This window comes from Ornithodoros turicata, chromosome 9 (assembly GCF_037126465.1).
Source record: "Ornithodoros turicata isolate Travis chromosome 9, ASM3712646v1, whole genome shotgun sequence".
In the NCBI taxonomy this organism is placed as follows: Eukaryota; Metazoa; Arthropoda; class Arachnida; order Ixodida; family Argasidae; genus Ornithodoros; species Ornithodoros turicata.
The window spans coordinates 36,627,541-36,645,618 of record NC_088209.1 but is presented as its reverse complement, the minus strand read 5'-3'; the positions used below and the strand labels follow the sequence as shown (position 1 = coordinate 36,645,618).

The 18,078-nt window shown below is 46.0% G+C and overlaps 1 protein-coding gene across 1 annotated transcript; it reads right to left on the bottom strand.

The window, feature by feature from the left end:
- Window positions 1-1,665: 1,665 nt before the first annotated feature.
- Window positions 1,666-13,500, bottom strand: LOC135368809 (cytochrome P450 4V2-like). Its single transcript, XM_064602325.1, has 11 exons — window positions 13,201-13,500; window positions 10,854-10,966; window positions 8,710-8,795; window positions 8,418-8,605; window positions 7,446-7,515; window positions 7,194-7,320; window positions 6,157-6,309; window positions 5,002-5,175; window positions 3,865-3,931; window positions 3,599-3,772; window positions 1,666-1,933 (listed from the first exon to the last, which is right to left on the bottom strand). Exons 1-11 carry the CDS (start codon window positions 13,448-13,450, stop codon window positions 1,770-1,772), a joined length of 1,566 nt encoding a protein of 521 aa, XP_064458395.1. The 5' UTR covers window positions 13,451-13,500; the 3' UTR covers window positions 1,666-1,769.
- Window positions 13,501-18,078: the final 4,578 nt, after the last annotated feature.

The following is an 18,078-nucleotide window of genomic DNA, read 5'->3' as shown; positions in this document are numbered from 1 at the left end:
TTGTCCATTATGCAACCAAATATCCCAGTTTGGTCACATTCTGGACTTATTTTATGATGCGTCACACACTTTGATCGATAGCATGCACTGAAGTGTCCTTGACGCAGTAAGCACACGTCATAACGAATTCCCTTTTTCTCTGTGATTTGAATTAGCGCTTTATTCGAAGTCGCAGGCTGTCGCGACCGAAATGTATGCGTTTCGGAACCCGATTATGGGCGCAAGCCCATACGACAGACACTGCTTACGTGTATATATCTCTCTCTGTGTGTCTGTCATTGTTTTCCATATAAATGAAATGGCTGCCAAGATGCTCACCACCAAAGTTTGTCTGCTTGCTTGAATGCGTTTTATCAGGCTCCCGCTCTGTTCCCGCGCGCTTCAGACGCCACTATCACTGTTTGTTTGGCAACTCCACTTTTATCGAATTTCCGCGTATATCGAATTCCTTTCCTCGTCTCGCTGACTTCGTTGTAACGAGTGTTCACTGTGCGTGCGTTCGATCCTCCACAAGATATTAAGTGCGTATCCGAACAAATAAAGTCCGACTGTCAGGACGCAATGTGGATCGACACCTGCGGTTTGCAGGGGCGCTTCCCTGCACTTCACTGCCTGCTGAGAGCAATGGACGTTATAAGGGATATTGATGCATTGGCAGCAGACATGTACATAGCTTAAACGCTCTACTGAAGTTACTCTATCTTAAAGGTATTCTAAAGTAGTGGAGCTGTAATCTCAGAAAATCTATTTATTCTGTAGCCCGAGACCCCAGATACTCTCACAGTCTCACGTCACAATTTTCGGCCCAATTGCGCTCATATTATTTTTAGAAAATTAAAATTGAAAAGTACAGGCAACACTGTGTCAAAGTCGCCACCAACTGCACATTCCCGTCAAGTACGGCGGCAACGTCTCATTGCATGCGCATAACACTGTGCGTAAACAAAAAGAAGTCGGATACGTAGCCATGCCGGCAACATTGCCTGTCTGCCCTGCGCTTTCGGTGCTTTTCGATACTTTTGGGAGTAACTTGGTATCTTACAAATATTTTTAAAAGCCAGTATTTAGTATCTTAACTTAAATTTTCTTGTTTAACTTCTGCTATTTTGTTAAGTTGCTCCTGGGATACTCTCTTTCATTTACTTTTTTTTTGGGGGGGGGGGTCAGCACACCATAAAGACTGAGGGGGTGTCGAGGTAGCTCGCCGTTCTTAGCCGCACTCAAGTCTCTAAAAACTGAACTTCACCGCATAGCATGCTCTGCGCCAACCATCGCCACGAATGATAGGGTTATCGCTCGGGGCTTAATCGCCTCATCGTCGTTACGGTCGCTATATGAACTAACAAGTGGCGGGAAATTCAAAAAGATGGGCGCGTGACACATGACGCGTGACGTATCCCACGCCCTTCACGTATCGCGCAAAGAGCGCCCTGCACGTGTTTTATCACGTGCCCTTCTCGACAAGTGCCGCGCCCCTCGTTAGCTCGTAATACGTGCAAACGATTAAGCCCATTCGAGGAGAGAGGGGGCGTGCGCCTTTTTTGTGTCTGTTATCACGTATCCAAATTGAACCAAAAGGTCGTATACCCCCTTCTCTCTTCGAATTAGAAGCAATAACCTTATCATTCGTGGCAATGGTTTCTGGGCACACTGACACAATTTCTGGCATTTCATTTGACCTTTATTAATTTAAATAAATAACACAAAATATCACAGAGCGTATGTACATCGGCTTGCGCAAAGCCGTAAGTTCTTTTTTACACGGATCTTCATGAACTCCTCGGTGTGAGTTTGATTTCCAATCCCTGAGTTGGTCGAAGGACAAGCTCCAACGACATCTGCAGATCGTTCGAGGCGAGTTTGGATTCGACCTTGAAGTTCCTGAGGATCTGGGCCAGGAGAATCTTGTCTTCGAGTTGCGCGAATTTCTGACCTGAGAAAGGAAAGATGATGTGATTATTTTTTTTTTCCTTTCCGCTTGTCATGAGCACACGTGTACAAAACTGTTCTTCGACGTCATAGAAGCGGTGACACGTTGATGCATTGTGTTTCATTGCACCGTGAAGGCATTGTGGTACAAGCCAGAGCATTGCACAAAAAGAATTAATAATAGTAATACTAATTGAGATAATAATAATATGTCGTCATAATAGTATCAGTAGTATAAGAATATGTCGTAGTTGACACAGAATAGAAACCCTTCCGCGTCTAGCTCCGACATTAGAGGAGCGACAGCATCAGCCGTTCCCATTGGTTGTCGAAAACACGTGACCTCGCCCGGGGCTTCCCGACACCACCAACACTCTAAAAGCAGATGGTGGTGGTGGTGATCATGGAACTGCTTGCTGCAGCCGGCCTTGCACTCTCGTAGCCAACCATCGTCCCGAATGACATCATTTTTTCCCCTCATTTGTTGAAAACTCGGAGGCGTACGCTTTCTTGTGACACTTAATACGCAGATATGTTGGTTGTCACAGAAAGACATGCGCGCCGCACTCTCCTCAAATCAGAAGCCAAATGTACCATTCGATACAATGGTGGGCACACTGTGTTGCACGGTGAAGTTACGTTTTTTGTTTGTAGAGTAAACAAAGTACGATCGCTAAATCGACGTGACGTAGTCATTAAGAGTCAGCCAATCACAACCATGCTTTGGCCATAGCTAATGGAGTATGGAGACGAGCCATCATCAGCCACATGGGTGGCCACCTATAGCCACAGAAAGAGTGCGTTTCGTAAGCTCCCAGGGCGATTGTCTGGCATTCTGACTTCATATGACTACATCGCATGAAGGAGTGAGAGGAGGCATTAAGCAGGCATTCCGTATCTACACTCTTCAGGCTAACAGAACTTCACCGCATAGCACGCTGTGCACCGACCATTGCCACGAACGATTGTGTTATATCGCTGCTGATTCGAAGTTGAGAGGGGGTGTACGCCTTTTTGTGTCAATTTGGATATGTGATAACTGACACAAAAAGCGTACACCACCTCTCTCTTCGAATCAGAAGCGATAACCCTATCATTCGTGGCAATGGTTGACGCACAGCGTGCTATGCGGTGAAGCTCTGTTCTTAGAGGGTAGGTGGCTTTGTACGAGAGTGGCATCCAGTAGTAGTTTCACTGTCGTCTGAATATGGGTGACCAGCACTCTCGCATTGGTATTGGGACAAATAAAGTTAATTCGAAATTATTAATTATGAAATCGTCTGCAGCGGTTGGCTGAAGCAGATGACATCCCGACTGTACGGGTCACGTCATGTCACGTGGGCAGCCTCACTGGATGGAATGCCTGCCGTGGTGTAAGAGCCGAACGGGATTCGACGTTCGCGGCGTCAAATTTCTACGCGTTCATTAGCACTGCGGCTGTAGGCATGTTGGAATGCAGGCAAACATTGATGCATATAACCTTATTTTACATTTGTCCGATGTAACAAGGGGGAAGTGTAACAGCCCCTTTACAGGGGTGCCAGAGTCCAAAATTTCTCCTCACGAACGATGCAACGATTGACTCCCTTTCCTTTTGTGTTGGTGTCAAGGTAACGGCATCTTTCATTCCGCGAGAATTTTCGCCCTTTAACCGCTACGTTCCACCTACCAATGCAGTTCCTGGCGCCGCCGGAGAAAGGCACGTAGACGAAGGGGTTCTTTTCGCTGGTGCTCAAGAACCTCTCAGGCACAAAATCGTTCGGTTTGTCGTAGAACCTGGGATGCCGATGCAGAAAATAGAGACCCACCAGTGCTACTGTACCTTTGGGTATGGTGTATTGACCTGTTGGTTAGACGGATGCATTAATGACATTACCATGTCTGTAACGCTAGTCTCGTTGTTGCAAGTAGTGACTGCAGGAACAAGCTACTCACCGACAGTGACGTCCTTGTCGATGTTGCGAGCAAGCAGCGGAATAGGCGGGTACAACCGAAGTGTTTCCTGTGCAGGGTGGAAGAATATATCACATTAGCTGTTGCCAGTTTATGATGCAACCATTTCATAGTCAATTTCGAAACTATGGTTTCATTTTATTCGTCGTGTATCAGTGAGTATGGTTTCCAAAAATATCCCGCGAAATAGGGGCGTAGTTTGACTGTTAGTCAATGGAATACATGACAAGAGCAGGCGCCGCATGTTGAGACTATGCCGGAATTCCCTCCCTGGAGAGGGATGAAAACGTCATTCCCTACACAACCAATCAGAGCACGACCTTGAGAAAACGAATGCCTTGTCCGTACAGGCGCCCTTCTAATCTGAGCGCCGCCCTCTCACTCCTCCGCTTAGGGAGTGTGACGTCACACCGTGGGAGCCTCTGCAGCTGCGGAAGCAGCGCTGATCTTTAAAATTTCCGTTATTTAATAGCTAAGCACTTTTCGGACGAAAAAATTAGCCAAGTCAATTGCCGTCCCATGCCGAACATAGTGACATCGGTTTCATAGATGGGTTTCCGAATGGGACCGTCCCTTTAATGAGCTGGCAAATCTACAAGGTTCATCAAAATGTTCGTTTCGGAGGATATCTGATCGTGCATGAGAGCACCAAAGGACGATAACATACCTTTACTTACTCTCAGCTGCAATTAACATCACCTATGATTGCTGATTTAGATTATACATACTCCTCTCATGTCTCGATGGTATCATTTGTACGTCGCGATTTCGCAGAATATCTAATCGCTACCGGTAATGGGAAGCGAGGAAGTGTAACCATGTCTCCTTACAGTACGCGCTTCCAACAGCATGGCGTACTCCGCGGAGACCTTTGGGAAAATGTAGTGGCAAGGTACTCTCATTACTTCATAAACGTAATCGTATTAGTAAGGACACCGCTTTGAAGTACAAAGGACCAGGCAGTCGACAAGTACACTTATCCCCTGATTTAAAAAGTCACTCCAGGAATTAAGTCCCCAGTTCTTTTACATAGTTCATTTCAAAAAGCCCCCTTATTACAAGCAGCAGACGGTTAACTGAATAGGCAGTTAGAAATGCAACGACAAAACCAGGCCGTACCTTGATAACACATTCCAGATACTTGAGCTTCTTGATGTCTTCAACCGTAACGGAGCGCTCCCTGTCGTTGCCGAATACGGCGTCAATTTCTTCGTGTACCCTGCCTTGAATGTCTGGGTTGTTTCCCAGCAGATGTAAAGCGAATGCAGCCGCTGTTGCTGTTGTATCGAATCCCTGCAGGGTGCAGCCAAGGTTAGGAACACGATATACTTTAAACCGCAACACAACCGTGCCACGATATCCCAGCGTTCGAAATCCCAGGTCTCAAACTTCGCGATATCAAAATAAAAAATTGCACAATGAAAGCTTTTTTTCTGCGTGGTCTCTGAATGAGCTTGTTTTAGAGTGGGACATCGCTGAGCAATGTGTCAGCTTCGCGTGTTTTCGATGTCCATCGAGGTCGTTTTAACGAATGAAACGCACATTTTAGCGGCGGTTAGGCTTAGCACGGTGGACGAAGCCACGTTGGTGAGTACGGTCACAGGAGACCTAAATAGTGTCGTAGTGAGTACGTGTGTTTGAGGCGGTACCAGCATTAGACTGTGACGATTTGGGATTCTGAACGTCTGGGATTTGGAATCTGGATTTTATAAGTTGATAAGTACATTTTTTTAAAAAATACGGAGTAATTGAATAACTGAATATGAATAAAGCCTTGCGGAGTGCATATGACCTTCACCAATACACCTTGCGCCACCTGTGGCACGCAAGGGCTCATGGGAACTTGCAGCGTCTTCAACATTATGTGATGACCAAAGGCGGAGGTAGAGGAAGAACAACAACATTCCCGGTGTGCACAGCAGCTGCGTCAGTCGCGGCAAATCATAACCGAAGCAGACGACAGGGCAGTGTCCCTCAAAGTTCCCATGCTGCTTTGCGCCGTGCGCTTGGTGGCGCGTGCATCTTTTTAAAATCACTATTGAGCTCCATTTCTCTTCTTGCGCCCTATACTTCCTATCCGTCTACTTAGTTTACTTCTTTTGATTCCTGTTTAACTCTCATTAGCTGATCTATATATAGTGTAAGTGTACTGGTGTAGACAACCTGTCCCCTATCACCATGATCATCATCAACAACAACAACATGACCGTTGTATCTTATGCGAGGCGTACGTATGAAATGAAATGATGATGTCTTTCTATTATCCAGGCTTACCCCAATCATGAAGGTGTTGACTTCTTCACGGATTTCATCCTCAGTGAATATTCCTTCCTCCATATGCATGCGAAGAAGAATGTCCATGAAGCTTTTCTTTCTGTCCTCTTCGGCCATGCCCACTTTGTAAGTTGCCTTTCTTGTCTTCAGTATCTATTAGGAAACAGCAACATGAGCTTCGTCCTGAATACAGGTAACGTATGCGTTTAATTTTAGTGAAGAAAAAAGCGGAATTCTAGAATAAAAAAAATAACTAGTTTGTGCACTACGAGTCAAATACCTTTAGAGATACACATTAATTATCGAATTCCGGAGCTGCTTCTTGACTGTCATTCGGACTTTACATGAGTTGATGGAAGCTTTTAATAAGAATATTACGGGCAACGATGCCCTATCACAGCTGGTTTATGATAGTTCGTGATGGGCTCCATAATAACAATAGTGACTCCCTTGGTGACCTTTTCACGACCGATCTCACGCTTCTGTACGCTAAACGCGACACTACCGGTAGGGGGCATCGCGCCGCGAGCTGGAGATTACCAACAAGTGCGTCGCAAGCAGTACCATCCTGGAAAATGTTTGGTGAATTCCACCTGTGTTTCCCGATCTTGAAAATGAGCAGCTTGAGCCAGGCTGAAAGGCTCCCACGCTTCTAGGGTACGGGGAGACACGCGCTTGTATCCCCGGAACAACTTTTCGGCCCGTTCGTGCCACTACGCAGTTCGGTGAGGGGCACGCATCCAGGCAAGCCTTCGTGCGACTCACAGTGAGAACAACGCACCCGCATCAATCATATTCCAGCAAAGAGGCGGACCCGAAACACAAGCGCGTGGCTCTGGCCCGCGACACCTTTGGCGCATTAAGCAGTTAGATGGAGGTTCAGGTTCCTCTTCATTTGTGCCTCACAGTAATAAATTGTTTCACGCGTCAGGTTTGCGAATTTAAAAAATTTGTACCGCTATAAACCGTGCAACATCCAGCGCACCTAATCTATGGCATGTTGCTGTTTCTTTCTTTGCTAACGGCATCGTACTTACGTTCATCGTGTACTCTTTGATGAGCTTCACTTGGTCGAAGAATATCTTCCCATCCTCAGTGTTGTTATACACAGTGTTGAACCACTGGAGCGGATTGAGCATCCTTGTCATGATACGTGTTGAGACGCTGGGAGGAAATCACATTTCATGTAACGGTATAGCTAACTCATCCAGTGAAGTATGTATATCGTGCAATGAAGGACAATTTCTATCCGTATGAATGAAAAATGATGGAGGTAGAAAAGTCCTTACTCGTCATTCACACTCAGAAATCCCGTCTGCCCCACTTTCTCTTCTTCAAGCTGGATCCCCATGGCGGTTTCTGAAAGGGACAAAGCGGAAGTCATTTTGAGAAAATGATAATGGCAACTTTCCCATGTAATCAGAATGAATGGCTGACATTATCGCGTTAATGTTAATGTTACATAATAATTTATTTCATGACTTCGTGATATTACGGACCCTCTCGCTATCGTTTTTCAGCGACGTAAGAGACATCCGAACCGCGTTGGAAGGAATTAGCCATGAGTGGCCGCTGACGGCTCAAAATTTTCTAAGCTGAGGTCCTTCCGTGCGAGGTAATACATATACTCATTGCTCAACTCTTTGTTGTATATTATCCACTGTAGTGGTCGCCACAGGATGTAATGGCTGTAAATTCTAATTGCCACCATAGGACAGGAGTACCTGGACAACTGCATCGCCATCGTTATGGTTGGTTTGCAGGGACTATCTTTGCAGGCTGTACAAGAGATCGATCATATGTACAAGATGTCCTTTCTGGAGGTCAGTAGTGCTATGATCCAAAAATATTGAGGCCGAAGCTCATTGGCTGCGCGGTTACCAGTGTGTGTCTTGCCACGACAGAAGTTTTGTAGGAAACGGAAACGGCAGCAGGAATACGTCGCCACGTTGTGTGATGGCGCGGCGACGTATTATAGTGAGTATTAGTATACCGTTGATAAAGTTATCGTCTCTATCGGAACCAATCGCACTCGTGCGTGACTCAGAATCTTATCCACTGATTGGTTCCGGTTGATACGGTGAGACGCTAGCCACGTTATCAACGGTCTGCTAAAACCCTCTAATTATAGTTACGACAGCGTTTTTTACCACTAATGTGGTTAAACAGTTGCGCAGATGGTCAGTGGCGGTTCCCGTAACAAGTACTATGACCGGTGATACGTGGCCTAAGGTAGTATTACGCCCCGCGGTAATACCTACCGAATAAGATTCCAAACGCCGCGAGGCGCATGGCGGGAAGTACGTCAAAGTAGTCCTTTCCGACTTCTCCCATCTTTCGAACCAGGTCGTGGGACCTGCGGTTCATCACGGGCACATACTCGTCCAGAGTTCGAAAGTGGAACGCCGGGCTGAGCACCTTCCTCCGCTGCCTCCAAATGTGCTTGTCACTGGATGTGAAAACAAAAGCGTTGCAGTAACTCAATTTTCAAGGATGATTTGTCTAAGATACACATGTCGTGTTTGCATATTTTTCTTTCTCTCTCTCTTTTACCTTGTCAGCAAGCCGTTTCCAATCCAGGGCTTCATCATGCCGTAGAGGAAGGATTTGTTCAGGTTTTCACTGTTGTTCAGTAGGGCCTGTGGGTAAATAAAAGGCGCATTATGAAAACCAGTCGAAAGGGAAAGCTTGGTCTTGCAAAGTGCTTTGATTGCATGCAGAAGAATATCGGTATCGGCCGGGAGTACCGCTTGGTCGCATACTTAAAATGTACCACAATGTACGTATGTCACTAAAATTTGTTGTATTTGTTGCTGTGCTGTACTGTTGTTGCTGCAGCCGCAGCCTTTTCTCATTCTCTTTGACTTCACGTCAACATGGTGGCCAATTAACTGTACTGCGACGATGGCAGCGCTCTTATTAACCACTGCTCTACTGAGTGTGCGACGGCACACATCAGCACGGTGGTTCACGCATGAAGCCCGGTGGCACGCTATGCATGAAGTTAGTTAAAACAAAGTATCCTCAGGCGGGGAAAAGTACTACACAGGCCGAGGACTGTGGCGTCGCAATCGCTACATAATCGTAACGGAAGGAAAAATTCTGAGCTATTAAAAATGTTTCACAAAGAATCATTCGTGTAATACGGCATGAGCTTCGACCACGTCACAAAGACATCGTTGCCTGCACGTCTTCTACGTCTTAAAAAATATATTGTTCCGAAATTATGGGGATTTCTTTCTACTTTTTTTTTTTTACGCCACGCGATCTTTGACAGCACTTCTGTATTAAGCAGCCCATCCGTTCTACTTTTACAACGTTTGATGTCTCCAGACTAGGCTGGGAGTCCATTACTGCCAGCTGCAAAAATCACGGGACAGGTACAGCTTTGACGCAGGGCACCGCAGGCCAACCTTATCCCATCGGCCTCCGGGTACCTGCGTGGAACTGATGGGGCCCGGTGAGGGAAGGCTGGCTCTGCTTCCCGTGGCAGGCCAGTATAATATTTTCTCTGTTGAAGGCGGAAGTTTGGAACGATGCCACACATCCTCTCTAACACACGGTGTCGGCTCCAGGAAATGGTCGTGCTACAGGAGGTCGGAGGTCGGATTGGGATGAGATGAGGTAACGGAACTCTCGGCCTATCGGTAGGTGACACCTTGATGGTCGATGGAGGTCATTCGTGATCGTTCGTGGTTGCGAACATATAAAGCAATTGACCAATGTATGATAAAGCAAGCTAGCGGGTGTACACGTCAAAAATGGCTTCATTTAATTGAGTCTGTTCAAGGACATAGACTTTTTCTTTCTTTCCTTTTTGAGCCCCACACTAAAGTCGGGAAAACCCTCCTTGGGATGTCAACGTCATCTAGGCTAAACAAGGCCTGTACACTATTCGACTTCCTCATACGTCCACGAAGTCTCTCCAATCAGAGCCATGAGAAGCCGTATCCCTGGAAACGCGCTACCAGCAGCCGCATGGATTGGATTGGAAAAAAGAAGAAAAATATGGAGTGGTTAGTCCCGACCCAGTCAGAACTGGCTACTCCAAAACGCGTTTGTGGGTGAAAAAATAGCGCCAGAAAAAAGGAGAACAAACAAACAAACAAAACCAGGAAAGGGGTAGAGTGGGAAGGGAAGGGACAGCCTTTATGTGCTTACGCCTGACTTTATGTGTTTACGTCACGAAGGAAGGAGAGGAGGCATTGCGTAGGCTGTCCTTATCATAGATGGCGTTGCAGATGCGGAGCAACCAAAAGAGCAACTTTACTTGCATGGTTCCCGACGTGATCCCAGACATGATCTCAGACATGATTCCCGACGCGACTTGAATGCATTTGGCCATTGTTAGTGTGACGTCATAGCTGCACGCGGAACAACGTCCCATATTAGAAAGTTTTAGTGCATCGTACGCTATTGCCTTTGCGTACTTTCTGAGCGCGAAACATCTCGCCTTCCATTATGACGCGAGCTCTGGCAAGTGGTACAAACGATGGGCATCTGGCTTAGCAGCTGCCATCGAGATCGCGGAGTCACTTTATCGATTCTTCAGATCGATTATGTACTCAGCTAATATCTATGATAAACGACTCGTTCATCGCTGTATTATTACGGCTCACTGTATACGTCCGCTCCTCCATTTGGAAACATAGACTGATTAGGGGTACAGCATGCAACGAAATTCAGTTCGCACCTACCTCAACAGTGGTGGGCGTTACTCCGAGAACAAATGGCTGGGGCCCATAATATACAACTGTCACTTCTTGGTCGAGGACAGTTTGGAACATCATGTTCAAGTAGTTGAAGAGCTCTGTGGAATAAAAGTGATATGTGTTGACATACAGCTTATCATCTTAATAGGCACTACTTCTTATTAAGTAGAAATAAGGGGACAATGAGTTTCATATGTTTTACGATTCCGAAATGCCATGGGAAAATTGCGAACAACTGTAAGAAAAGCATTCTTTCTGCATTTGTCCCTGGTGGGGGGGACATGACCTCACTGACCCCTGAGTAAGAGCTAGGTTCGATTGTCACTGTACTTCCTGACCTTGTCAACAGTGGCGTTTCCTCATAATGCGTTCTCGGATGGACAGCCGCCCGAGAGAGTCGAAGGCGACATATTGTTCTTTCAAGGGCTTTCTGTACACACTAATCTACAATCTTTCTCCAATAAAGCATCGTTCTCAACGACGAGATACCGTCTTGTCTGTCCTAGTCCTTCTCCGAGCGATTGGTATCGCGCCGTGATCGTTACCTTCAGAATAATTACCTTAATACTTCGCGTTTTGCGAGGCAGTGTTAAAGATTCTATTGAGCCAGTGAGCGTGAGTATTGCAGCATACGGGTACTATCCTGTCTTTAAATTTGGAAATAAATCTCGAAACCGGAATTTAATACGCGCTCTTGACCTTAATGCACGTGCTCTGTGAATGCCATTAGGAGTGGGCATTCCGCCAAAAACGTGTTTCAATGCGGCGGGGACCACCTGGCGTGACGTGGCGGTTAGGATGACTCTCTTCCACGCCAGGGCGGGGAGGTGACGTGAGATGCAATCCCGGCACCCGCTGTACTGTCAGAGGTTTTTCCCTGAGTTTTCACGCGGACTTTCCAGAAGAATATCGGCACGGTTCCCAATGAAGTCGGCCCAGGACCCGTACTGACACCCCTCCCCCAACTCCTTCCTGCTGTCCTCTCTGCATCTGTCCACGCCTGTACGCCGCTCATAGCTACAGTTGCTACGCGGCGCCAACGCCACGGAATTTAAAAAAAATATGCGGCACTTTCATTGGTCCATCTTCCGGCCCTCATCTTCCGTCACCCGCAGTCCTCCAATTGTAACTCTTTCGCCCTTCACTCTTCACTATCCACAGCTCTGTTATACGGACGGGATATACAAGAAGCTAACGCATTAAAATTAAACTTCCAGGACGAGAAGGTTTCCTCTTTCTGCAGTTGGTTGCGGGGGAGAAGACAAGCGCCAGAACGCCATCGGCAACATTTCTAAGCTCACTCGTCGATAGCGAATCGAGATGTTTCGCACTGAAGACTAACATGTCCCACCACATAGTACATTTCCATAAGTTAATATGCTGAAGGATCTAACATTTTCTTCGCGACGCTTCCGTATAAGGCAAAACGACAGCGTCTTTATTTCCCGCGTCGATCAAGATCTGTTATCGGTTCGATTCATCGCGCTCGCAGCGTTTGTCAGACCACATTACCTGACCGGTTAACTCGATCATCTGTCTCGATGGCGCCTTTCGGATGATATAAACGTGATAAGGTATTCTTATCGCTTCATCTTTATGAGCGCGATAGGGGCCTCCTTGTGGCAACAACCCCTACCAGTGATTTGACGATAAGTTATCTTGATTTGACTGTTATACAACCAGCCTTGCTTGGCCGTTATATAACACGTACTGCATTTCCTCTCTTAGATTACTCTACTAGCGTCAGCTGTAGAATGATTGCTGGAGCTAGTTAGGCTGTTCAATGGGTGGGGGGGAGGGCGATTCGTTCTGATCTGATAAAAAAAGAAGGCTGTTCAACGTTATTTTCTGTAATTATACACTAACGTTCCTTGTGACTTTTTTTTTTTTTTGTTGTTGTTGCACTTCTTTCATTTTGTACAAAATTATGTTTGGTCCGTCAACTTGTCCTTGAAGGAAAGAACGAGGGCATCCGTCTATCTATCCGTTCTGGGTGTGTTTTCAAAGAAGTCTGGTTACGGTGGTAATTATATTGGTGAGAAAATAATATAGCTGCTGATTTCCCGAATTAACGGACACTATAGCTATAATTTATCCGGAGCTGTGGGTTCAGAAATAAAAGATAAAAAAACACACTTAAGTTGGTGGGAGGTAGACGATGACAACCTGAACGAAATCAAAGCCACAATTAACAAATAAATGAATGAATAAACACAAATAACACCGGGTCAATCGCGGATCGCCAGCAAAAAAAAGATCTGAACACCTCCAGAACTTAATAAACTTCGTAAAGCGGAGGAAATTTAGTTTCCTTGCGAATAATGTGACTTACTTGCAGGAACATTCAATTTGGGGTCCATCTGGCGCATCTCCTGCCACATATCCAGTAAGAGTGAAAAGGGCCATCGTTCCTTAGGATGCGGGCATTTCCTCAGGTGCCAGTAGATCCTTAACCACTGTCCAATGAATTGCAGACACTTCACAAACACAGCGAAAAGGAATATGTACACAGTCGTGCTCAACACAGCAGCCCTCCACGAACTCGGGTAGGATATCCTGTCCTGCCCCAGGGCCGCAAACATGGCTGGTGTCGCGGGTGAAATTTCCGATCAAAGACGACACGCAGACATGAGACAAGCCGAGAACCGAATGTGCCCGTCGCAACGGTCGTGCGCGTGTTTTATTGAGTGTTGCAAATTTTTTGGAAAACCTTTCTTGCGTAGAGAGGAGGACATGTCGTACCTCAAGAATATCACGAGAGGGAGAGAATGTTCCTTTGATAGTAGAAAGAGCGCTGGGTACCCCCCATGTCCCTCTCCTCATTTCACCCTTGGGGAACGGAAAAAAAAAAAGAACTCATAAAGAACAAACGCACGTACGGAGAGCAAGCGGTAAGGAAAACGGCGTCATCTTGTAAATTGACCTTCGATAGCCTTCGCGGAGCACGTAACAGGGAACAACACGTGCACCCCTACCCGGCGCGGACTTGTGTGACGTAAGTAGCTCCGCGCGGTTGCATTAGAGCGAGGGGAATCCTGCTCGAATGGGTCATCTTTCCACGAAGGAGGTTTGCAGTCTTGTGTGACTGCGTGTCCCGTAACCTCAGGTGCCTGCGTTATTTGTTTCGCTCCTGCTCATCTCGCGGTAATTCCCCCAAAAGTGCGTTCGAATGCATTAATTAACACGCCTTGTAGATGCGTGCGTATTTATGTAGATGTAGCAGACTGTGTTGGGTTGTAGGGACCGGTTTCCCTCTCTCTTGCTGATAGTCATCTGCCCATTCATATATCAAGCGCTCATCGAACTGGGTGTAAGATGCAAAAAATGTGTGTTGCAAAAAAAGAAAAGAGTGAAGAAAGCGTGATATATGCGATATTATGACTACATGCTATTGCCGTTTATTTTCAATTTCTGATACGTTGGGATAATTTTGCAGCAAATTGTAATAAGATAAAGAAATATGAAATTAGTAATAACTGCATAAACAAGAAAATAAGAAGTTCGTAGGTGACATCTATAAGTAAATTTCAATTACCGTACTGTTTGCCGCTTTCGGAAAGCTAGTCAGTATCTTGTCATGACTAACCACGCCGCGGAAAAATGTCACCACGATGTATGCCTTCGCTCTGCGATTTTTTTTCTCAACCACAAAACGACAGTGTTCTTCGTTTTCCTTTTTCTGTTTTCAGATGATATACGTGCCTATGTAGCAAGCGGTCATATATTTATAATTCTAACATTTATATTTTTTAATTACCAAAACAAATTGTGGCTGTACTGATGTAAGAAAAAAGAAAAAGAGTTGCTACGCATCCCAAAAAGAATGCGCTCTTTGAATTTGGTGTCCGTGCGTTTTCATGGACATCATCGTCATCATTTTTGTAAGCAGTGTCGTACCCAGATATGTTGTGCATCTAATCTGGACTGACTGTTATCGCGTGCTGGTAAATACTATAAAAGGGGCGAAACAAATGTGTGTGGACGGTTCTTATCGCTTGTGACCACGAGTTTTAGCAGCATTTACTTCTCGCTAAGATAGCTGGTATCGAAACCGTATACATATCTTAACGAGAACTCCTGCTGCACCTGCTCTTCCTGTCCAGCATAATATTTTTCTTTTTTACTTCGGTGTTAGCGCCGCGAAGCAACTGTAGCTGTGAACGGGATGCAGACGTGAACAGTTGGGGAGTGGACGGCAGGAAGAAGGGGGAGCGGCAGGAGGTTAGTATAAGCTGATGGAAGCAGGCAAACGTCGATTCAGGTGCGACTAGTGTTTGCGAAACATAAGTTTATTAAAGGGGCGCCAACACCCCGCTCCAAGTTAGTCGAAACAATTGTGAAATAAAATTATATGTTTCGATATGAACCAGCATTCAAAGTTTTACAGCAAATACTGCCGTAGAATATCGGCGTTGGGAATACCGAAACTGACTCGGCCGATTTAAACACCACTGCGTTCGACTCCGCCAGTCAGAAGGCGCGAGAGGGGCCACGAGCTTATACGACCACCAATCGGAATGGCCGCAACTCTCTCCCTTCCGACGTGAGAGCTTGATGGTTAGGCGTGTTCAAGAGTTCGTATCTCGCGGAGTACACTCTAAAAACAGGGGGGGGGGGGGGGGGGGGTCGAGGTAGCTTGCCGTTGTTGGCCGCACTCAAGTGGGCATCGTCACGACTATAGCAAAAAAAAAAAAAAAGTAAAGTGGGAGAGGGGAGTTGAGGACTTCAAAGTGATGTAGAGGCAGGATGGACCGATACTGATGGAACGGAAGCACACTGTAGGTGAGAGGTGCACTAGAGTGGTCTCTCCGCTAGGCCCGTTTCTTGAAGAAAGCGCACGAGGCCGCGAGGCCGATCGAGGGAAAAGAATTACTTTCCTACGTGTCGTACACTCTAAAAACAGAACTTCACCGCATAGCACGCTGTGCGCCAACCATTGCCAAGAATGATAGGGTTGTCGCTTCTGATTCGAAGAGAGACGGGGGCGTACGCCTTTTTTGTGGCAATTTTCATATATCCAAATTGTCACAAAAAGGCGTACGCCCACCTCTCCATTCGAATCAGCGAAGCGATAACCCTATCATTCGTGGCAATGATTGGCTCACAGTGTGCTATGCGGTGAAGTTCTGTTTTTAGAGTGTACGACACGTAGGAAAGTAATTCTTTTCCCTCGATCCTCACGCGTGAAGTACAATACGCGTGCGTTATGCAATAAATTACATACGGTCGAAGTGTAACGACCCCTTTCATATTCATTTTCCCTGTAAGGATAGCTGGTCGTTGACAGTACTAAGCCACCAATGCCACGACAACTTCCTCATCCACGCACGGGTATTCAGATTAGGCTTGCAGTTCTAAGTCCTGCCGTTTACACTCTGACTGTCGGCGGAATGCGAGCGGTGTATTATGTAGCCTTGGCAGGGCCGGTGACTGATTAAACGAGCTGCGTAATCCCTTGGCGAACCAAACAAGAAACAGACGAGAACCTGTCTCCATCATTAGTCTGGCCTGGACCCGCTTAAACATGCACAGTCGGGCTCGAGCACGCTTGCGTAAGAAGGGGGAGCACGTGCTGAAAAGTAATGGACAGCGAGGCCAAAGCGAACGTGGCATCAACATCGTATTAATTGGTGACTGTCGCACACGTGGAAGTGGATATCATTTTCTTTCTCTTTTCATTACGTACATGCGTTGCAAGTAAATGTGCAGCATGGTTTGTCTCTTCATATTCTTGTACGCCAACGTTCTATTTTCAACTTCGAAGGCTGTTGCATAATGCATGGCGCACCGTACACTCTGAGGAAAACAAGGAGTAAGTAGGGGAGTAATTGTCAAAGGAATTGTAAAATTGTGTAGTAATTGTAAAAAAGTCCCTAATGTTCTCATGATGTTGCACGTATTCCTTCCCCGAAAGGGAGTAATGGATGGCACTGCATCTAGAAGAACTATATTTTTTCTTAGAGTGCAGATGGCAACAGAGGACATGTTAACGAATGGGAGGTAAAAACAGATAAACGGTACACGCCGAGACATGCAAACGTTTGCGAAATAAATGGAATTGTTAGAACAAACTCCAGGGCACTTAATCATTCTGCGAAACAGCAAAAAAAGAAAAAAAGAGAGAAGCTCTTGACACTGCTGCGGGACTAAATTTAGCGTACATATTAGGGTTTTGTTGGAGCATCAGTTATTCGAGGGCAATAACAGCTCCGTAACAGATACAGAACGCTAAATAAGCAACAGTTAACGCTTAATGTCGGGAATCATTTATTCGAAAGTCGTGTAACTACACGAGCGACTTCAGGTAGAGAAGTGTTGAGAGTTGAGTTTGAGCTTTATTATAGAAAAAAAAAAACGGAAGATATTGAATTCGTCATCTGAAGGTAGAAGAGAAAATGAATGTTCCCTGTTCAAAACTGAAAACACTTGAGGGGACTTTCACAATAAGGGACTTTCAAGAGCACACGCGCTATAAAGCGAAGCAACGCTGCAACAATCATCATAGCATTATTTCAGAGAGAGAGAGGTGAAGTCTGAGGGAGAATTGACGTCATGCGCTGCGTGCATTCAGTAGTCGATGAATGCCACGTGTGGATGCTAGAATGGCGTAGGTAAACGCACTCGAGTTTGATTGACAATCGAAAAGCCCTCCCGTTGAAGCAGTGCCCGCATTGGGACAGCGTGGTTGTTAAGAGGCCATTCTATAGCGTCTGAAAAGCGCAAAGGCGGGGACTCAAGGATATCAGAGGAAATATTTCGAGGACCGAAGGACAACAGGAAACAATGAAGTGCAGTACCTTGTGTTTAGTGTCCTTTTGGCGGCTTGAAAGTTGTCGTAGAAAAGCAATAAAGAAAACAACAAAGCCAGTGAACGAATACAAGAAATTATACCTATAGATCTGCTTGCATGGAGGACACATACAGAGTGTAGAGGGGTAGAAAATCCAGCGAACCGGAAGCGTACCGGGACGAGAGCCACCGATATTTCGAGCAGAGACTGTTCTTACTCTGGGCGAAGAAGGACCCCTCCGGGCCCTGAAGAAGAGCAGTCTGTGTTCGAGATATCGGCGGCCCTGGTCCTCAGGCATTCCCTCTAACATATAAACAACAACAACAACAGCAGCAATAAATGATGACGATGAATATATAGAGTGTGTTGGTTATGTTTAGGGTTTTCGGCATTTTCAAAAAAAAAAAAAAAAACCCGCCG